We start from the raw sequence: 23,331 nt of genomic DNA, 5'->3' as shown, positions 1-23,331 counted from the left end.
GCTGGGAGGTCGACATTACAAACTCCACAGCACCATGATGGCTGCACTGAAGACTGAGAAGTTTGGTATCAAACTTCTCAGCACATTAAACCCACACTGATGCCAGTGTGGGATTTAATGTAAAATGCACGACAGAGGGCATCTTAGAGATGCCCCCTGAAACTAACCAACAACCAGCGTCCTGACTGAGAGGCTGACTAGGCTGCCACCCAGCACACATGTTGCTGGACCCCTGGGTAGAGAGCCCTCCGCTCTCGGGGGTCTGCAACAATGCACATCCTGGGCGAGGTGCTAGGTCTCCTCCCCCAGGATGGGCAGGGGAAGCTTCAAAGGCATGCCGCCTTTGTGAGCTTCTCCAGGCTACTTGCTGTACTCAGCAACTTGCCCCTACCGGTTCTGACCCCCACTCTGGCGGGAAGATCGGCGGGAAAACCAAAGTGAGGAAAGGGGGTGTGCCAGCCTCTGCCAACCCCTACCCTCAGGTGGGGGAGGTGAGGTGAAGCACAACTCCATCTGGAGGATGGGGAGCCCTACCCAATCAGGACTAGGTTCCTGCCCCCCTCCCACTGGAGAGTGGCAGGATAGAGGGTGTACCCACCCCAACGAAGGGACCAATTGGTCCCTGACCTTTACCTACCTGTAACGCCCCTATATTTAGTATTTAGGGGCACCCTGAACCTTCCTTCCTCTGATCCTGAATCCGAAACAAGAAAGAAGAACAAGAAGAAAGAAGACCTGCCTTGCAGCTGCTAACAAGAGGACGACACCAACTGACTTGGCCCCAGCCCTATCGGCCTGTCGACCCTCGAACCTGCTCCTGCTAAAACCCGGCGTCTCCAGTGGTCAACAACCTCGAAAACCCCGTAGGATCTGACTGCCTTGTGACTCTGAAAGACTGGGATTCCCACGAGCAGTGGTTCTGCTCAAAGCAAGTAACAAACCCCTGGTGCCAACCAGGAGCTGCGACTCCTGCACACTCTGCACTCGCCAAGCCCGGCCTGTGCCTGAGTGGACGAAGACCCCGAGGATGTCCCCCCGGCAACTGTGACCCAGAATCCAGCACCCAAGGGCCCACCTCGACGCTCCTGACGACGCCTGCAGCCTCAGAACCAGGGACCCCTCCAACCGCAACCAGCTGAGGGTAAGATTTCCCGACGCGAAAAGACACCCCTGCACCCGGAACCCTGCGGCCCCCTGTGCCCAGCTCCTGGGTGCCTACCTAACCTACAGCTTCCCAACTTACCTCTCGAAGTGGTGGTCGCACCTGAAGAATCTTCGTCCCCGAGCTTGCAGCCTTTGTTCGTTTATAGCTTCTCCATTGGAATCCATTGAGTGCCCGACAGCTCAAAAGCCCCCTGCACCCAGCCGCCCGAGTGCCCCTGGGAGTGCAACATCTATCCTAATCTACTTCCCCACTTGCCCTGAGTAAGTGACGAGGAGCCCAGCTCCAACAGCCGCGTGGCCTGCCTGCTAGCAGCCACCAACCAAAGGCCCCCTGCCCGCCATAGGCTAACATTGGGCCTAACTCTCTCAGCACCCGGCTGCCCCTGTGGCGCTGAGGGTGTAACAACTGTACCTACCTGACCCTGGGAGACCGCTGAGTCTATGCCCAGAACCTTAACTCTGCCAGTCGAGTACTTACCCAAAAGCCGATAACTCACTTTTCCTCCATTGGGCAACATTGACTGGTTTCACTTGGAAATTCTTCCAAGTGTCGAGTTTTGAAAATTTAAAATATTCACTAAAATCAGCCGATCAACGAAAACGAAATTACTCACCTGTTATCAGGAGAGATCCCAGTGCTGGATCTTGGTGCTCAGCACTGACCCTGAAAAGTAATTACAACCGTACTTACCAATAACTTGATTTTCCTCCGTAGGATAACATTGCCTGGTTTTTGCCAGAAATTCTTCTAAGTGTCGATTTTTGAAACTTACAAATATTCCTTAAAAATCACCTGTGTAACAAAAACGATTTCTTTCAACTGTTTACAGGAAATGCACCAGGGTTGAATCCAGGATCCAACCCTGAGTAAGAAAATCATGCGCAAAGTAACTGTAATTACATTTACTTAAAAAGTCCCATTGAGCTCAATGTTATAATTGTGTTTGAATTGTGTTGCCTATTGCAACAACTGTAACTATTGCATTCAAAAGTCTATTGCCTAGTGAAAGTATTTAACTAAAGCATCTGATTCTGAGAAAGTATATTTTGATACCTACTTGTGGTTCTAAAATAGAACAACTATATATTTTTATATACAAATCATTTGCCTAGAGTTCAGTTCTTGAGTGTGTGAGACCATTTGCTGACTTTGTGTGTACAACAAATGCTTTACAATGTTCTCTGATACTGCCTTACTCCTCGACCAACCTACCACTTTAGAGAGTAAGGTTATATCTAACTTTAGCCTCTGCCAAACCTTTTGGGGACTGTGGACTCTGAACCTTACTTTGGTGCAGTATATACAGAGCCACTTTCTTACATTGCTTCCTCCAGACCCTGTGCCACTCTCCCTGGATTCTGTGCAGTAGCCCACCTGAACGCTGCACTATTCCTGCTTGCACCCTGAGCTGCACCCTCCTGGACCATGTATTGCCTTCTTACCCTGAAGCCAGTGCTTAGTTTGTAAAAAAGAAATGAGTTTCAGGGCTCTCGTTAGGAGGCCAGTGGAGCTTCTAGCACTGCCAATGAAAATACCAAACAACTACTAGCCATCTCACTCATACACGTGTGAGAATTCAGACTATTCCAGGGCCCCAAAGCTATGAGAATGGCTTGGGCGACAGGCATTGGTTGAAATAATAAACAACTGTTGCTGTTCTCAATTCTCAATTAGATAGACAGCACCACCATGTGGCAGATGGTCATACGTGCCGATGTTGACGTTTAAGTGCCAGTGCCAATCACTGGAAACCACAGGCTCAAATTAAGCACTGCCATTATGTTACCTCAGATGCTTTTCTGAAACTATCTCCAACCAGTGTTTTCCCTTTTTCCCTTGCATCCTGTTCTGCCCCCTGCACTCTGTGCTGGTCTTGACTTCAGGACCATGCATGGCCCCTGTCCCTTAGGACCCTGCCCTTCCCCGGTGTCCCATAGAACCATGCACACCTCCAACCCCCTCATCCTCCACTGGACACTTAACCCTGCACTGCTCCTGCCCCTTAGGCACTGCTCGGCTTCCCCACCCATGAATCCTGAATTGCTCCTGCACGTACTCCCCAGTTGTGGTAATTGTTTTGGCTTTTGTGTAGTGAAAATGTAATCACCAAACTTCACTAACATGCAGCAGTTGGGCAGCCTGGGCTTCAGCAGTGCCAGCTTCATTCTGTGAGTAAAATACTACGCTGCTGCCACCCAAGTGCTACTTCTTCTGTGGTTTGCTAAAGCATGTGCAGGCCAACATTTGTTGCTTGGTGACTCTTGGTATCCCTTTCGGTGCCGCCACATATTGGCTCTAGTTTGCTGGCTGCATGTGATCCTTGCTACTCACCACTTGTCTCTCCTCTTCCATCTTTGGGCCCCGCTCGCCCCACCTCCCCACCATGGCAAGTATCTGGACAAATGACGACAGTCACTGGCTATACCTGACATGTGTTGTCTTTACCAGGGCAAATCTACCTTTGAATATGAAAATATGATTGGGCGTAGGAGACTGTCTCTAGCATAAAAAAGACATTAGTTTATCATGTGATGCTGTACTTAGTAAATAATGACCATGCTTGGGCGTATGAGGCTTTATGTAGGCATACGAGACTTTTCACAGGCATGTGGTGGATGTAGCTAACCACATGAGGGCGCACCTGACTTGATAGACATATGAGTATCTATTAGGTATGTGATCAATGACCTGGTGTTTGATGGCTTTACCTTGATTTATGAAACCGTGCCTAGCTTTGTCATTAGTTTAGCTGTACATACTGTTGTGTACCTATGCATGTGACCTGGCAATTGGAGCAGTAGCAGCACCCCTCCCCCCAGCGCCTTTAGACCCTCACGGGTGAGTAGTGCGCTTTACAAATGTTATGATTGATTGATTGATTGATTGATTGATTGATGTTACACCTGGCACATAATGCCAGTCCTTGGACCTATGAGACTATACTTAGCATCTGATAGCTTTACTACTGGGCATATTCGACTGAACCGAACACATGATCGCAGGACTGGCCTAGAAAGGCAGTACTGGTGCATGCCATGATTTACTTCTCAAATCACTCTTTATCTGGGCATAGCAAGACCATAATTGGACATAAAAGATTGTAAGTGGCACAAGACAGAGCTAGATGTATTCACTACTTCAGCGTTTGGTTTATCATCTGCTTTTGCTAGACACCGTCTGAAATTTGCAAGACACAGTCCTGGTAACAGCTCAGTCAGTTATGCCCCCTCATTCAAAAGCTACTGTTAGATGCAGGAACATAATCTTGTAGGGGTTTTCTCAATTTTTTGTTAATCCAAGGTTGTTAAAAGGGTTCCTTTAAGTAGCAATGAACACTTGTTAGTAAGTGCTATATAAATGGTTATTATTGTTGTTACACATTTAGCTATACCTGGGTTTTGTACAGAGTAGGCATTGGACTACATTTCTTTGCCATCTGACTACTTCCAGATACCATAAGATTCAGATAAAAAGAGTCGTTAATGGCCATTTAGGTGAGCCATTTGTGCCAAATGGGGTATTCTGGCTCTAGACCCGGTCGCTGCAGGATCAAGTAGGACATGAGGTCTGTGTTATTTTTCTGCAGTAGCAGCCACAAGCAATGCGTGTTTGCACCCTGAGTAGTTCCAAGATGTACATAAGGGGTACTAACAATAACCATGTTAACTCGAGAGAAGTGGGAAGCATGAAGTGGAGTGGATGGTTTTAGGTGTCCACCCTGCTGGCTCCTAGACAGAGACTTGTGAAGACTGAATGAGTGTAAACCAGAGAAGACTGGATAAGGTAGTGAACTGGAGACTCGTGTAGGCCTGGGTGAGGAGATAGGCGTAGGCGATGTCTCAACATCTGAGCGTCAATACCAGTCTGAGATGGGATGAAAAGAGTTCCAAGGGGAGGCAAATGAGTGGACTGATCATACAAACTTGTGTCTGTAGAGGTTTAAATGGGATTGAAGTGGTTGAGGCAAGGTATGAATAAGTGTTATTAAAAAGATGGGTTTTGATAAGGTGAAATACACAGTAAAGAGTGTTTGGGGATCAAAGGTGTTTCACTGTGTGATAATGTTGATGTTTCTGTCCCTAAATGTTATATGAAAAATGTATAAAGTTCATAGCTGCTCCCGCTTCCCAGCGCTAGTCCAGAATTAAACAAACATTGGAAAAGCATTAGGTCTCGCCTTTGATTAAGTTAAAGCCATTTGCTTTGCTAATGATATTGTATTCTAGCTTTGCATTATTTAGTGTATATTTGTGGTATGTGCATATATTTGCTCTTCCCTCGCCCCTTTCGTCTGCCTCATGCTATTGTAATCCTCACTATACGAAATTAACACAAACTATTCTTCTATTCATTCACCTCCGAAATCTGAAACACTGCTCTTTTCCTACTAAAGCTATGCTTTAAACTACTACACAGCTAACAAAACAATTCTAGCTACATACAACTACAACATATCACAAATATACACTAAATAATGCAAAGCTGGAATACAATACCATTAGCAAAGCAAATGGCTTTAACTTAATCAAAGGCAAGACCTATTCCATTTTCCATTCTTGTTAAGTAAGGATACTGCCTAATGGGACCCGCCGGCTGAGAGCTTCGATTTCTGCTCCTGATTCCATCTGTCTGTTTCAGAAGGACTGAAGCATAAGTGAGGCAAAGGCGTTCATTAACTCTTGGTCAGGTATTCTCCAAGGTGAGGGTACAGGCCAGTCTGCCAAAAACTGCCAAGGTTTCAGATTGCTATATGTGACATTTTCATAATTTCATTGTAATTATGGGTCAGCCACCGCAGTTGTTTGCACCCGTTTTAAAATCTTACAGTTTCTCTGTCTGATTCATTTCTGACATTTATATGTTTCCCTTTCTTCATTGCTTGATTTTTTTGCTCGCAAGAAAGTGTCACTCTTACTCGTTGAAATGCCACCCATAATTGCATTTAAATTTTGAAAATGTCAATCATAGCAATCTGAAACTTTGGCAGCTATGGGTGCACTCACAGTTGCACAACTTCAGACACTCATGGACAGACTACTGGCCACACAGAAATGATTATAAACACCTGCATGGAATCTACGTGTGGGGCACAAACATGCAGACACGCAGATTTTAAGCCACCTCGTAACACACGGGGAGAATAAAGGAGTGTTCGACCCACTGTGGGCGAGAGAAGCGAACGTTCCAAGGAGATATGCCTGTTTTTTAGACAGACGGTGACAGGCACATGCAGATTTAGAGATAAAGTGAGTGGCACTATACGTTGCCACACAGTGATTGCGATATGCGCACGCAGACATGCACACATGCGCGAACAGGGTGACACACCGAGGAAAGAGAAGGAAGGTGTATGTGGCGGGAAGGACTCTTATTCTGACACTACTTTCTTCCTTCCAAATGAGGGTCTGGAAAAACTGATCAGGCGAGCTTGGCCCCCAAATCACAGCATTCCCACAGACACAAAGCCAGGCAGAGGAGAGAGAGAGAAAGACAGAAGCAAGAGCAGGGCGAAGAGACCGCGAAGGATGAGGAAACAGGGGCGCGGAAAGTGAGCGCGGAAAGAAGAGCAAAGAGAAATCAAAGAATGTGGAGAAAGAGAGAAGGGTCGTGAGAGAGGGGGAGATCTGGGAAAGAAAGAGACAGCAGCAAGATGGGCCGAGGAGAACGAGGAGATAAGTGGGGATCGAGAGAAAATGGAAAACGGGCAGCGGAACAGCAAAGAAAGAGAGGGGGAGGAGAGAAGGAATAGAACGGAGAGCAAAAGAAAGAGAGGGAGGCGGAGGAGCAACACAGCCCAAGGGACACATAGACACACAACGAAACAAATAAAGGAGAAAGAAAGTGCAAGGGAAGACCATGAGCGTTGGAAAGTACCAAGAGACTGCGAAAGAAATAGCGCAATATGCAATTAAGAGAAAAAAGAGGGAAGAGAATGGAGAGGAAAGATGACAAAGAGAGTGTCATAGAAGTGTGGGGCAAAGAGGGTGAAAAGGACACCCAAAAGAAGAAGGAGAGACTGACAGAAGGAGTTAGAAAGAGGAGGACTAGCGAGAAATGAAGAGAACATGTGAGAAGAGAGAAAGAGACAAGGAAAGAGAGTAGAGGGAGACAGCATGATGGGGAGGGAAAGAAAGAGGTGAGAGTAACAAAGATGAGAAGAGGAGAGTGACAGAAAGTGAGAGGAACGGAGAGAGAAAAGGAGAACGATAGCAAGCGATGAAAGTAACAGAGGGAGAAAGAATAGGAGACAGGGAGGGTGTTAAGTGCGCAGACGCCTCTCCTGACCCATGCAGGGTAGGCAGCTGCCGAGCACCCTGTTACGAGGCTGCGCTCCCGGCTGTGAAGGCAGATGAGAGGTGTGGGAGGGACAGGTGACATTTCATCGGAAGGGGGTGCGCAGTTAGTAGTGGGATTGTGAAAGCAGGCAATGAGCCCCTGTTTGTGATCACATTCCTGAGCAGTGTAGTCTGTACACAAATACACAAGTAGAAGCACACTGAACTCTACCAACACGTACGTCAGGCACCGACAGATAGAATCAATCTCTCTTTGTCTCACACACACAGACAAACACATGAACAGTTAATCACCACTGTGACACACACAGACTGAGGTATGGTCCTCAGACACGCCGAACCCCAAAAGCTCTCTCACACACACACGTCACGGCAAACCAAGGCCTGTTTTCAAAGTTGGAATGGAAGGCCAGATATTTTGCCGTCGAGCTCTGGACCTTCACCACTGACAGCAGTTTATACCCAGCTAAGGATTTTACAGTTGTAAAAGTCACATAGACTGTAAACTTCAAGACGGACAGAATCCTATTGCAGCAACACACCCTATAAACAGCAGTGATTAGAGAGGAGCACTTTAAAAGCCTCGTTGTTCCGGCAATGCCTTTATTTTCTGCAGAAAAGCAGCTGTACTCTGCGTAATCGGGCACAAACGATACTTGATTAAGTAGCGGTATTTAAGTGCTACGGAGAACAGAAACTTAGGTGCGAATATTTAAAGGAGCGTGGGCATCCGGTATAAAATAAATAAATAAAAGGAGCGCGGTGTCCCTAAAGTGGGCGCCACGCTCCGTTGTAAAGTAAAAAATAATAAATAAACAGCGTGCGCGCCGCGCTTCGATGTAAAGTAAAAATTAATAAATAACAAGCCGGAATTACACTAAATAAACAGCGTGCGCCGTGCTCCAGCTAGAATGACAAAAAAAGTCCTCACCCTCTAATTAAAGGAGATAGTAACACGCCACAAGTAAAGCATCCTGTCCTGGTGGGTGGGGCTAAAAGTGGACAGGGTGGTAGCCAGGAGGGACTAAAAAGCCTCACTTACAATGTGAAGCCAGCGTTTAGCATGGAGGATGACGCAAGCCAATAGAAACAGGGGGCAGAGCCTACACTGAACTTCGAAACCGTATTGATTCCAAGAAGCCCCTCGCATGTCGAGTGCAGCGCATGCACACTGCTAACGCCAGGCGAGACCTAAAAAACAACTGCCTCAACAGCCTGAGAAGAGGAAACTCAAAAGAAAAAGAACTAAGAGGAGATAAGCCAGGTCTTCAGAGTCTAAAGTCAAAAAGAGAGTATATAAGAAGCAAATAAAGCAGGTTCTGGAGTCCTGAAGGATTGTGTAGCAAATGAGCTTCCCTGCAACAAAACCCACATGGAGCTGAGTGCACGTTTCTACTTCGTCTGATAAAAGTGTGGTGTAGTGTCTGTGACTATTTGTTAACAAGCAGAAGATTCCTCAAATTGTGTTTTTGCACAACCTGCAAAAGAACCCTCAGTAAGAAGCATTTCTGCAAACTGAGAATTTTAGTGTTTCTAAGGTAGATTGAAAGGACAAGGATATTGCCTTACTAATAGTTGGTTGTTGCATGATTGTGTTAAAGTTAAATTACATCCTTGTCGCCAGATTGTAGTGAATATACCAGAATTAGTTGTTTCTTCTTGAATAAAAGAAAGTTTATTGCTAACCACGCTGTGGCACCCATACAGGCCAGGCACCACCCTCCGACCTGTTCCAAAGTAAACACCATTGGTATCAGATAAGAACAGGCATTGCATGGTAAATATTCCTTTGTGCTGAAGGTATAACAAGAACTCACTGCAGCGAGCCTTGTGAACCTTATGACTGATTTCCTCAAAACTCAGCCTGGCCCTCTCAGCCTTTCATCGACCGTGGTCTATAATATTCCTGATAGGTTGGTTGAGAGCCTTAACTACCCTTCATGCACAACACAGCCACTCAGTTTGCTATGCCCTCTGTGAGCATGTGAATTTGTTGTCCAGCTAGAATGAGGACCGAGAGATGGCGCCTTTTACCAGGACAGCATCTCTTGGTACCCATCACCCTCGCGTCAGCCAATCCAAGCAAAGCCACTGCTCAATGAAAAATCTCACTCAGCCCCTGCTGCCTCCTTCCAACCTTATATCCCCTGATGCAGCCCTCTCCCCATCTACATCCAGCCCAACACACACCTGGCGCAGTCCTTTCCCCATCTGCCCCATGCCTCACACACCCCCAGGGTCCTTCTCAACATCTGCCCCTTACATCTCTTGGCTCAGCTCTCTCTCTGCACACCTCTTGATCGAGCCCCATCACCATCTGTCTACGCCTCATATATCCCCTGCATTGGCAAACGTCCAACTTCCACTTCAAACCTGAGGGAAAGAAACTGTGGTCCCATAGTATGTACTTACAGCTTCCTGCAGCCATAAATAGGTGGACAGAGGAAAATGTGTGGAGACACTGAGGTTTTAAAAATTTCATTTTTGCTTACATTTTCCACACGTTGTCCGCACTTTGGTCGTATTTCTAGCACAGATGTCACTGTTGTTTACTCACAGTTGTTGAGGTGGAACGAATATGAGATGAAAATGCAAAATAAGCACATTTTTGCCTCTTGTTCTTCTCGTGTTCGCCCCAGTACGAGCAATTTTCAAATAGGGCGATTGTGCCAGTTCACCCCTTCTCACACCAGATCTGTGTGGAAAGGGTGCAATAGTTTTTACCTCAGGCAGGTCTGTGTAGCCTGTGTTTTCCAGCCGTCATCTGGAACTGCAGAAGTCACTGGAACACTGAGCTTCGAGTGGCATGAGTCTTGTATGCAACAGGAGTCTAATGTACACTTCCGAGTGTTTGGCTGTGCTCTGTAGTGTGGTGTGTTTATTTTGCTGCACCCCTGCCACGCAGTGCCTGAATGAGGGCAGAGCGCTGGGGAGATCAGCTCCGCAGAAGCTGTTTAGGGCATGCATTATGACTCCCTCCTACTCCGATGTCTGGTAGAAACTCTAGTCACAGCGTAGAATCCACCAGCAGAATTGCCTCCACAATCGGAATATTATTGTGAACGAATTTCAGCCCCTGACCAACATCAGCACCAACTCAGCTAATGTATTTGTTTTATATCTGTGCCTCTGCAGGACACTTGAAACTAATGACCCCCCCATTTCTCATTTAAAACTCAATGGGGCCACCTAATTTCATTTGGGGTTACCTGTTAACAAAAAAGTAAGGGCATTTTACTCTTTTTAGCCATTCCTCAGGCCAAGCCATTGACTCAAGCCCCGGTGTCATTGCAGGGCACACATCCACACGTGCTGCTGTGTCCAAACTAATGCTGCTCTGCAACATTCAGCTCATGTGCCAGGTAGCTTACCATCACTTATACTTCATGTACAAACCGCACACCCAGCATCCAGTTTTCCTATTTAGGTGTAACTGCAACTTTGAAACGTGCACTCCAATGGTGCATAGGAACTCGATGAAAGTTGGAGGCCTCCATGGACCTCTGGGGGATGAGTAGTTCAATATACATGCCTATATGGAGCAGTTACTTGCTCAACAATATAGAAAGCACTTCAGGCCAAGGAGCATGGAAAGCATTGCATAATTGACAATACAATACAACAAAATAAGGAAGATTGCTTAATGTTTCATCACAGTTTCCATTGGCTCAGGACAGAATTATAATGTCACAAGCAGCGGCGGCTCCTCTTCAATGGCGGAGGTGCGTCGCCCCACTGGCTCAGAGCCAGCAGCTGAAAAATAAAACAATATTTTACAATTCTTTTATTTTTCAGATTCTGGCTGAGCCAGCGTGTGCACGGAGGAGCAGGGGCCGGGCCATTAGAGGGGGGAGGAGGAGTGGTATGTTCACTTACAAGTGCGCATGAATGTTTGGCCGGACGTCTTAGGACAGCCAAACTGACATGTGCACTTAGGTTTCTCCAACTCAGCTTTACTGCACAGCCAGGTTGGAGAAAAAGCACAAATTCCCTCTGCCTGGGAGAACGTTAATCCAGCCCACTCAGGTCAATCCCCATGCTCCTCTCATGCTTGAGAGCAGCGTGCGGATTGGATGGTGATGCCAGGAACTGCAAGTAGAGGAGCACGAGGGGGCTGGTAACACCAGGTAAGTCTTTTATTATTTTTCATTTTTATTTATTAACCCCCAGCACACGCTCCCCCCGTACACCCTCCAGACCTCCCTTGCCAGACCTCCTCCACCCACCTCACCGCTCTTTATCTGCGTCGGCCGCCAATGGTCACAAGCACATATTTTTAGATTAAGGATTTGGCTGGTTCTACTTACCAAACATGGGCCTTCCGGGTATGTGTCGTTCTTCTTTATTTTTCCAGACACCTCCCTGTGCAAAACCTTCTTTTCTGCACTTATCTGGGGCATTGTGATTCTGGCATTGAAATGTGTACATACCTAGGACATTGTAATACAGAAGTGGAAATGTGTACTTAAGAGAAGTATTGTGGAAATGTGTAAGCAGGCACACTACGCCACCGATAAGTCATGCTCTAGTATATCTGATCAAAGCTTATTCAACATCATATTAGGAGCAGCAACAAACAATGTTCCAGCAACACCGTGATATTATTCGAATATTTATGCATCACTCCTGTGTTTGAAGGATGAAGAGAGAGAGAAAGAGATAGAGAGAGAGAGAGAGAGACCAGCTTTGTGAGGTTTGAGGCACCTGCTGCTATTATTTTTAGCCGACTAGAATGTTTCTAAGATAGGCAGAAGGCGAGTCAGCAATCCACAGTGTACGCTCTAGCACGTTTGCCTGTATTACTGTTGCCCATTCTGTAGGTACTTTGTGTGATGAGGGAAGCTTGCACTGCTGCTGTCTTTGCAATGCTTGTTCTGGGACCACTAAGGAAGCTTACCTTTATGCAGCCTGTCACTGATGTGTGCCTCAGGGACGCTTGCAGCTAAATGTAGCTACAGACATTTAAGGCTCTGTCTGGCCTTGAGGCTAGCATTGGATATACCAAGACTATTTGGCATATGATGGCTGCCCATGGGCATGTGGTTTCTGCATCTCTACCATCTCATGATAGCAGGTCTAAACAGTATAGGTCTGGTGATTAAAATAGACATACTTTCTTTAACAACCTCTTATATGATTAGTATCAAATTTATTGTTTCATTTTTGCACTTATTTTGGTTTTTGTTCATTGATATCCCTTTCTGTGATGTTATCCGAGGTAAATGTCAAACATCATCATTTTATTGCAACAGGCCTGGTGTTACATGATGTCACATCCTGTGATGTCATAGCATGTCAAAAGACAAGTGATGTTGCTTCTGCTACACCTAGTACTTTGGTGAATCGGCGTCCATGTTGGTCACTTGCTGTGATCTGTTTGTGCTCTGTTTGAGTAACAAGTATTGCATTTCATGCCTATGTTTTGTTTTTGCAGCTCTTTCCTCCTCAGCACTTTGGCACCCTGGGGTGGATTGTCTGCTATAAATTGGATTTTCAAAAGTTAATAAAAACAAACCATATATTTTGTTTTTGGGTTTTTGCCTACTAAATCTGTGATCCAAAAAGTGTATCTTACAAATTTTCTAGGTTTTTTGTTGCTTACATGCAATCATTGGCAGCGATATTTAAGGGTCGCTAGAACTCGAACCACGAACAAGTTAGAGATTTCCCAACACTCAAATCTTCCCAAACTTAGGGAGAATTCAGTTTTGACTGACCCCTTTTGCCCAGTCCTACGCAAAAATGACCCTGTCACCAGTTGGCCGCTTGTGGCTGCTAACAGCGGGTATAATACTGTGTAACAACCATTTCTGGCAGGATCTCTTCCCGACGTATGTACTCTGCACACACAAAGTCTTATATCTCTGATTGACAAGAGGGTGAGAAAGCATCCTCGACTGTCTCGCGGTCCAGAGGAGGGAATACACCTTTCTCCTTCCAGTAAACAGACTGTAAAATGAGAGGAAGTGTGGAAAGGTCCAAGCTGTCTCAACTGTCAGTGACACTCACTCTCCTTTCCCACTGAAGTTCTCTGACAAGGGATTCATCCATAGGTTGGTAGATGGTGAGGTTCCTGCTGTGCGCCGCCGTGGATCATGCGGTGTATGGCGAAGAATGTCATGAATGCACAGTTTTAGGTCTGGCTTGACAGCGCAGCGGTGTGCATGAAGTATTATCAGTCATTTAAAATATACATAGAGCGGGCTTTGGGTCCACTCAGAAGGGAATCACTCTTACCTCATCCTATTGGGTGTAGCCTTCCACCTTCCTGAAGTGCTTCCATTGGAATGTGTGTGGGACTCTTTTACATCTGGAAGGTACACTCAGTCATCACGCTGTTTGTCATAATGTTTTCTTTATTACCTATTTGTATTCTGTGCAGACAGCAATCCTTTTTGCTACCTGTTTCCATCACTGGAAATGCCAGTAATGCAGCATTTAATGTGATGAACAATATTTGTTGTGTGCATGCAACTCACGTAACTAGTATCTGTATATACAAATGCCCTTTTCTCTACCATTATTGTTTTAGTGGACCCCTCTTTCACGTGGAGCACATTTTGTTTTCTTCAAAACTTGTTGTGTCAAGCTTCTCATGTGGCACACGATTTATATACAAATATCTGGCAAGCTAACACTGGATGTGTGGATTTTGCTTGGGTGGTTAGTGGCAATAGTTGCCACTTGTCCAGGCTTAACCAGGAAGGCTTGAGCAGATCTGTTTATGTCTGAACATATCTCTAAAAGCATCAGAGAAACTCTTTCTCCCAGGGGAAGTGTGTTTGGATCTGGAGAATATGTAATATATTAGTATTCAGGTCCACTTGAAGAAAAGACAATCATAGTTTTGTGAGGTTATCACGATAGGCAAATGGGGCAATGCAGGTTCCCATCGAAGATGGCTGCCACATAAGGGATGGAGATATGGATATTGGTGGGGGGAGTCATATTGGTGGGTCTGTTCCTTCTGCTTCCACTCACCTGCTGTTTTCTTTTCCCTCTTCTTGCAGGAAGGCGATCTCCCGGTCCGGCCTCCAGCACTTGGCTCCTGCTCACTCCCTCAGTGCCGCACTCTCCAATGGGCCCTTGAAGGAACCCAGGTCAACTCTCGATTGGACTGTAAGTGGCCCCTTTCCTCTTACTCCTCTAGCTTTGTAGTATGTACCACGTCTCGTTCTTTTGCCTTCTTCGAACAGGTCCAGATGATGGCTTTACGGAATGACAACAAATGTTCTTTGAAAAGGCCGCTGCAGCTGCTTTTTGTTCTCTCTTGCACCAGCGGCTGGGTCATCATCAGCTCTTCCAAATTTATAGGGATTATGGTTTACACCAAAACACCTGAGATTATTACCATAATGGTCTAGATGCCTCCGCGATTCATCTTCTTTGTGAACTCCCATGTGAAAATGCCACACCTTCCTGCAAACCTTGTCTCTCCTTTGTGAGATAATGGGACATAGACAAACATCTTAGAAGGCGATGCAAGCACCATCTGGTGTCCACCATTGGGGATGGGAGGATTTATGGCTTCCCACCTTTACTTACCATTACGTCTCCATAGCACAATCCTACCTTCCCTGATAGCCGCTGTCAATGCTTCCTGCCTCTTCAAGGGGAAGATTGATTGGTAATTGGTACACGAATCCTTCTAGTTCTGCAGCTTTTTCTGCTTTTCATTAACTTCACTCAGTCACCACGTGACTTAAATTTGGCTAAATGTCTCCTTAGCAGCCTACAAACTCATTGCCAGTAAAAATACAAAGGAGTTTCCAGAATTTGAATGGATTATACATTTAATTTGTTCTCACTGGAGTTTGCAGAGCAATCGCAGGAGTGGAGCATGGGTCTAGTAGCATAGCTATGTGTCATTTGCTCATTTTAGTATTGGTGCTCCATTTAAAGAACCCCCATTCTCACAGTCGACAAGCTTGGCTCCGATCACCATCTTTGAGTCAGGCAATTTTGATTTGAGCAGTGCTTGCAGACCATGTAGCCACAACAACTCTTACAACAGCTAAACTGAAATAACACGACACTAACCATCAAATTGTAAAAAGCTAAGCCCATGTGTTTCACATTAAAACAGTGACATAATTAATTCACATGTTAATCACATTGAAAGGGTGCCCTGCATGCAGAATTAATACTGTTAGTTGTAAATGGAGGACTATACCGGACTGTGCGGTAGAACAACAAACTTAGCAAAGGTTATTCTGCATCTATTGGTTGTGCTTAGGTTGCTTGTTCGATAAATAATGAAAAACATATATTTTGAATTTTTGCACTTATAGGATTTTCAAATGTAATTTCTAACTTCAAATATTAGTAAAAGTGCTGTTGGTGGGGATGGGGGAAGAGGGTTAATGTTAAACTGACACTGCCCATCCTTGATATGTGCTTACTCAACCATCTTCACTCTTCTTTGGCAACACCAAGCTTCTCAGGCTTTGTTTCTATTTTACTCATGCAAGAAGCCCATTTCCAGTTACAAACATAAAGACATCTTTGCTACATTAAGTAAAAAAGAAAACATACTGGCCCACTATGGATTTCTTGAATTTAGAGAACAAAAATACTTGGTATCCTTTGAGCCAGGCACCACTCAATTATGTCACTGTTTTAATGTGAAACACATGGGCTTAGCTTTCTACAGTTTGATGGTTAAGGTCGTGTTATGAAGTTGTGATTTCAGTTTAGCTGTTGTAAGAGTTGTTGTGGTTACCTAGTCGGTCCATTGCCCCTCCTCCTGCACCATCAAAGCCTCATTTAGAGCTTGTTTGGTGTTTTAACACTCGGTGTAATTTCATTTCTAATGAGGCCTTGCGAGTTATATGTCAACGTTTTTCATGAGAACCTTGGTAGCACTTTTGCACATTCGTGTTAACATGGTGGTATTTGCACCAGTGACATTTGTGCCAGTGTTTGTGCTGGTGATCTTTCCAGTGGTGCAGAAATAGCTCACGTGCAAAAACACAAACCAGAGTGTGAGTCACATTTCCCAGAACTAGGCATCTTGCGCTTGTGCTGTGGTTAGGAAGTGGCAGATTATGCTGAACCATCAGAAGGAGTGACAAAGGTGCTGTTATTCCCCATGCCGCGTGTCCCTTTTCTATGTCCGACACGCATGCAACAACATTTATTTACAGATTGTAAAGTAAAACTGCCTTATCTATTATTGATCACGCAGCTGTGAGTGGAAAAATCCATTTCAACGCGGTCATAAACACGCATGATCATTACCACGCATCCTTTACAACGAACATGCCGTTACCACGCATGTCCATTTCCATGAATCCTTTACCATGAATATGCATGGTGTCCCAGTATTTGTGCTACTGATACACATTGAGCCTGCCATGCCATGTTATTGTTTTTTAAATTTTAACTTAGTTAACAGTTTTCCTATTTTTAGTCTTCATGTTTTTTCACTGTAAAGAGAGCTGACACAGGTTTCGCCCCAAAGCAGTATTTGGCTGAGGTTTTTCAAAGCTGTGAATATGGTTACATATAAGGAACATTTAATATACTGAATTATAAATCAACAGTAGTCGGTGGGCACGGCAAACGTGAGACACATGAGGAAACTTGTCGTTAGTTAGTGTATTGTGTGTCCCGGGGTGTAGGGTACATAGAGGTAAAAAGCAAAAAATAACAAGAACAATACTGCACTACAAATACCTCATTACAAACCTATGGGATACCAACTCCAGATATTACCAGTATATATTGGTGAAGAACCTGACATTTTGCCCAACAACCACCTGGAAACTGGAAACATCCAAAATAGACGTCTTCAAATTTACTCACAAACTAAAAACTTCACTCGTTCCTTAAAGACAAACAACGCCCCAGAAACAAACCGAAATGAAGTTCAATGTAGACCTACAGAATGGGACTTTCAGCATATCAACCCACTGTACAACCTTGCCCATATGACTCAGGGGGGCCATGCCATAGAAAACCGGCCACACATCGTTAGTGTAAAGTTCACGCAGTTCCAGTGTGCACACCCAGGCCGATGGAAATCAAATGCTTCCATTCTGGGGTGCAACTCAGATTTGGCTGCACATTTCACATTCATTAATAACCATAACCTTTAGTATTGGCACTTAGTACGTACACACTTTGCACCATAGTTTGCTTTAGTTGTGCTATAGACATTGTGTTTGTGTCCTTTCAAGAAAGATGGACAGACGCTGATTGGAGTGGACAGTGGTATAAATGTGGTATAAATGTGGCATTATGTGGAAGAGCTACACAGACAGAGATGGGGAGAACGAGCTAACCCTAGCTAACACGTGACACACCGGTACAGTCGCAATGGCGTACACTACAGCCTATTGGAAAACAAACCAGTAGTAGATTTACGATCTTAGTAATGTCAAGAGGTTCCAGGGACTCGGCAACTAATGCAATCACCCTTTGTAAACAGGAATGATACCTTACAATGATGTAAAAAGTGGTTCGTCAATGATATATTTGATGTCCATTATGGAATGTTATATGCAAAACCCTAATAAAAAAAAATCAAACAAAAAAATAAATAAATGTGGCATTATGTGGCCTTTAATTTGTCACAATTCAAGAAGACTAAATTAGGCAGTTAAGTTGAACCTGAGTGTGCCCGGTCATATTACAGGCAGACAGTGCAATGTATTTTATTGGAGGAAATTGGCAGGTTCTGGTTACAGACCCTAATCTATCCACACAAGAGGTCTGTGTTTGCATGTTTGAATCCGTCAGATCCATTGAACATTTCATCCTTTCGAGGCCGATAAAACAATTACCATTGTGTAAAAAACATTTGTTATTTCACCCCCAAAAGGCTCACAGGTGTGTGTTCACTTTACAGATACAGACATTATGTTAAGAAGGTCTCACAATTTTTTTGTACTGGAGGACGTTCGTTGTTCTAAATATGGGTTCAGCCTTATTATATAACTAGCACGTGTCGGTGTTTGGGATATTTTTAAATTGTGACTCCGAGTTTTGTATATTTGAAAGTGAGCAAGCTGAATAGAGCTGTGAATCACACCAGAATAGAAGGCATATCAAGTTGTGAGCCCAATAGAAAGGCAAAGTCCTCTCTATAATTTAGAGCTTTATTTAGTAGACGCCCTGGCACAAAAGATCTACTGGAATGAATGGCTGTGACGGGTGCCACATAATGTGCGTGCCAAAGCCAAAAATAAACCTCAAGTGGGGGTGGCGAGGTCAGCTGAATCATCTGCTGCAAGTACAACACAACAAAACCACAACAGGCTGGATGATTCCCATAAGGAAGGCGGTGACCATTCGGAAACCATTGGGTAAGACCCATAAGCAATCCAGGCTGAACCGAGCTGCTCTTTCTTTACCTACATCCTGGTATAGTTTCATTTTATGAAGATGCAGCTACAGTGGGGACCAACAATCGATGTGTTGCTTAGTGCAGGTAGTACAGAGTCACCTCTTGACTTGATGGGTTCCCGTCCAGGGGCGTAACACAGGCTTGTGCGGCGCAAGGGGGCCCACAACCCTTCAGGGGGCCCTCAGTCCATATGGGGGCCACAATCAGGCCAAAGACAGTGAGTCTATATGAGAGACTTAGGGCTCCCTCCTCACATTCTGCAGGGGGGGCATCATTTTGTGTCTTGCCATTTTTCCCGCCCAAAGCTCTGGAATGCCATGGACCTAAACTTGAGAGAAGATCCCAACTTCCTGCAGTTCAGGCAACTCCTGAAAACTAAGTTATTTAAAGTGACCTTTGGCTAAGACAGAGGTAGTGAGCGAGAAATAGCCAATAGCGGCAGTTGTATACAAGTCAGCATTTAATGCGAGAAGTCCAGTTATGTGACGTAGGCCCTGGCGTGACATGCAGCACTATATAAAACTCCTAAATCAATAATTAACTGGTATGAGATTTAGTCAGTGCTTCCATTTCCCAAGCTCCTGCCAGAATGGATATCACTAATGGGAAATTCAAGTGGAACTTCCGGAGAAACAGCCTCTTTTGAGCTCGATTAAAAGTGCTTGTACTATGTAGGCAGTTGTGTCTTGCAGAAGAAACCTCAGGTGTAAGTCACACCGGAGTCAGGAGTAAGAAGCAACTACTATGAGCTTTGTGAGTCGCGACCTTTTAAACCATGCGCACGCTCAATTATACGTAATTAGTAATTTTTTACTGCATATTTGGCTGTGGAATTAATGTGGAGTTAAGACCAGAAAATGTGGTGTTTTAAGCAATAAAAACAAACGTGGTATAAGATAAATAAATTCTAGGCATTTATGGCGTCTTGTTAATTGTAATAGGAAATTCTCCTAGACATGGATCCATGCTGCGCCTTTCTCTATCATTTGAAATAAGACTTAGGGCACTTGTGAGTCACTGATGTTTAATAGACAAATGAAACTGCCACTCGAGCAAGTTTATGTGCTCAAAGCACTCGAGGGTACAGGGAACCTGCAAGGCCTCGTCGAGGCATTCATGCAAGTGGATTATTTTACATAGGCCGCAACATGACAAGCTCTAATCCACCTTATGAGTAGAGGGGCGTTCCCGGTTACATTTTATTGCACACTGTTGGACATGGCACTTCTTAGGGAGATTTCCTTAAAACGTTTTGCTTTTTGTCCTCCTGGTTTTTTGACGACTCTCTTTTCCTGACCTTAGGACATTGGGCACTTTCCCACTGAACTGCAGTGGGAAAGTGCGCGCGCCCTTCCTACACATGACAGGAGAGGGTGCTTGCTTGATTGGGTTAGGTGTTGTACCTGTGAGTGCCCTATAAAAAGGTACACCACATAGCCAGGGTGGGTGCGACACTGGCTACTAAGGGGACGCCGCACTGGTGGTGCCACCCACCTGAATAACCCGTCAAAATGTCTCATACTGAGGGTGGCCGGTCTCACTCCATAGCTAACCCTTAGGCGACCGCTCACTACCACCAATCTGGGGAGGGTGAGTGGCCGGGTAGGTACATCTGCGTTTGCACTGCCTGGGTAGGGATGAACCCCCATGTGGGTTTTCCCTACCTAGGGGGTCGGCTCTCTCGATGGGACACTTCCTGAGTGTAGTTGATTCTCTTGTTAAGTCCTCAGGGCCTAGGGCACTTTCCCACAGTAAATGCAGTGTGAAAGTCCACATTCCCTTCCTAATATTAGGAAGGGGTGCTCACCTGAGGTTTCTAAAACGTCGGTCATGTCTGCCATGGCTGGCCAGTGGGTACCCACTCACACCTATTATGTTTTAAGACCTGGTCCGGCCTGCCATTGCAATAGCGGCAGTCATGGGCCGACTGCCTGCTGCTGTGTGGCACCCTAAAGTGTGCTCTCCAAGGGCTTGTTGAGCTTGCCCCTGTTCTTTTGGAGGTCTCAGAGACATCAAAGATCGCCTGCAATGGGCCCACACCATCTACCTGTGACACTTGAAGCGCAGTGCCCTCTCAAGTGCCCACATCGTTTGCTGGATTCCAACTGGTAGCGCGGCGTCGGACTAGGAACTGTGCCAGGAGACCGGATTGCTTTGTGCGGATCCCGAAGTCTGGCCCGCATCTAAGGAATTTACCCCTATCATCTTGTGAGCTTGGCACTTTTAAGCTCCAACAAATAGTAGGGTAAAGTCAACAACATGTAAACTACAAATAACAAAGCTGTTCCTAAATGGGGGTGGGAAGAGGATGTACCATGTAGGAAGGTATCTGTTATGGATATGGGAGCCCTCACACAGCCATCGGGATATTGTGAATCACATACCCTTCAGGATGTAATGTAACATCATCGGGCTGCTCCTACGTCGAGTCGGCTGGTGCAATACCCGACTGGCTCTTGTTTGGAGAGCACTCTTGTGGAGATCTTTTATATCCAAGATAGCCGGTAGTTCAAATGGAAAAGTGGGGCTTTGAGATATTGTAGATGAATGTTAAAAAGGAGGGGAGTACTATCTCAACAATTTTATTATGATGTCTCCTCACCTAATTAAAAACATGAGGTAAAGTGATAGTAGCTCAGGTCTATGTTCTGGGTTGTCTACACTGCCTCGTTATGGTCGACATGTTTCTCACTATAACTGAGATATACTCAAGTGATTCATCAGGACCTAAAGATTCTATCTACAGTTCTATCCAAGAAGATTGTGTGATAGACAATAAGCGTTTAAATATACAACTGGTATTATTACCTGCGGCTCGGTCTACCCTATAAGCTCCATAGGATAAACCACTGCAGTCCCTGGTAGGCTGCGCAAGGAGTTCCTTGCGTATGACACGCCGAGTCCGTGTCACTCATAGACCTACCCCGCACTACCAGGACTGGTTTGAACTACCGGCTATCTTGGATATAAAAGATCTCCACAAGAGTGCTCTCCAAACAAGAGCCCGTCGGGTATTGCACCAGCCGACTCGACGTAGGAGCAGCCCGATGATGTTACATTACATCCTGAAGGGTATGTGATTCACAATATCCCGATGGCTGTGTGAGGGCTCCCATATCCATAACAGATACCTTCCTACATGGTACATCCTCTTCCCACCCCCATTTAGGAACAGCTTTGTTATTTGTAGTTTACATATTTTGGGCACACTTAGCTGGACCTCAAATAAAAGCCCGTTTGGCCCCCCCTTTCTTCTTTGTTGATTTAAAGTCAACAACAGTCACATTTTATGTAGCGTGCAGCATTTTATTTATACCGGCAGGACTTTTCCAGCTAAACCTTTTTAATGTATCTCTCTCAAAAATTCAGTGATTTCTGCTCTGATCCCTTAGGTAAGATGAGTTGATTTGCTCTATTCCTGGCCCCTCAAATTCAGGTAGCAGATGATTGTAAACTTGAAGCACAGCTTTTAAATAAGTATTGATGCAACCTCTGTGAAGACACCAATAGAAATGTGGACAAGACTGACACAGGGAAAATGTGTTGCCAGACACTTCCTGGAAGCTTATTACTTCCCCCAATCTCCCCCTAATGCCCCCTTTAGTAGTATTAGAATGGGTTACCCCAATGAATGGCCTTTCCCCCTGCAGGCAAGCCAATTCCACCCGCAAAAATTCTGATTTTTTGCACCCAGCCTTATGATGCGGAAAGTTAAAAAATCAAAGAACCCTGGATTTTGGCAAATCTTGTCCAGGATGACTATGTCAAGTGGTCATAGGACAGCTGGTGGAGTACCCTCTTATTGTTCCCAGATTACCATTTATTCTGTTTCTTTTTATTTAGAAAGTTTTATATAGCACAAACCGCCCCTTTCGGGTATCAGAGCGCTTTAAAATTGTTCAGAGAGCAGAGACAAATAGAATCAATAATTTCATAGCCATGAAAAAAAACAAGATATGGTAGCACCCCAGATAAGGGAGGGTACAACACAATGGCAGGAACAATAGCTCAAAAACGATAACATAACAGGAGAACTGTGGGCATGAGTGTGATTGACATGTCATGAAAGATATGAAGAGAGGAGCTCCTAGGATCTAGGGCAGAAATGTGTTCTTAATTAGTACTTTAACATCTTTCTTGAAAAATGCAGTTGAGGGATTTAGTCTGATTTCAGGAGGCCAGGCATTCCTCAAATTCTCGGGGCGATCACAGAGAAGGCTCGGTTGTAGGTTTTCTTTTTACGGAATCGCTGTGGTTTCAGCAGTAGGGTGCTAGAGCTTCTAGAGGATCTGCAGCCCTCAGAAAGTTCCAACTTCTGAGCCAGGTATCTTGGGGTATTGAAGTGTAGGGCTTTATGTATGATGCAGGCAATTTTTAGATGAGTTCTTGCTTCGTAAGGGAGCCAGTTGAGGGATTTCAAATCGGGGGTGATGTGGTTTTGTTTTTGATCCTGTGATGAGCCTTGCAGAAGAGTTAAGAGAAGCCCTTAGAGGGGCAGTTTTGGATTTGGGCAAGTCACA

At 45.0% G+C, this 23,331-nt stretch overlaps 1 protein-coding gene across 6 annotated transcripts in view; it reads left to right on the top strand.

Moving 5' to 3' along the window:
- DGKI (diacylglycerol kinase iota) overlaps positions 1–23,331 on the top strand; it is a 1,070,690-nt gene that overhangs the window by 470,931 nt on the left and 576,428 nt on the right. For all 6 annotated transcript variants that reach the window (XM_085652009.1, XM_085652006.1, XM_085652004.1 and 3 more), the window contains exon 2: positions 14,472–14,580. In XM_085652009.1, the coding sequence (XP_085508135.1) occupies positions 14,472–14,580 (109 nt within the window). The remainder of the gene's footprint in view (positions 1–14,471; positions 14,581–23,331) is intronic.

Source organism: Triturus cristatus, chromosome 4_1 (assembly GCF_964204655.1).
Source record: "Triturus cristatus chromosome 4_1, aTriCri1.1, whole genome shotgun sequence".
In the NCBI taxonomy this organism is placed as follows: Eukaryota; Metazoa; Chordata; class Amphibia; order Caudata; family Salamandridae; genus Triturus; species Triturus cristatus.
The sequence above is the reverse complement of the archived record's forward strand: the minus strand, read 5'-3'. Positions and strand labels throughout refer to the sequence as shown.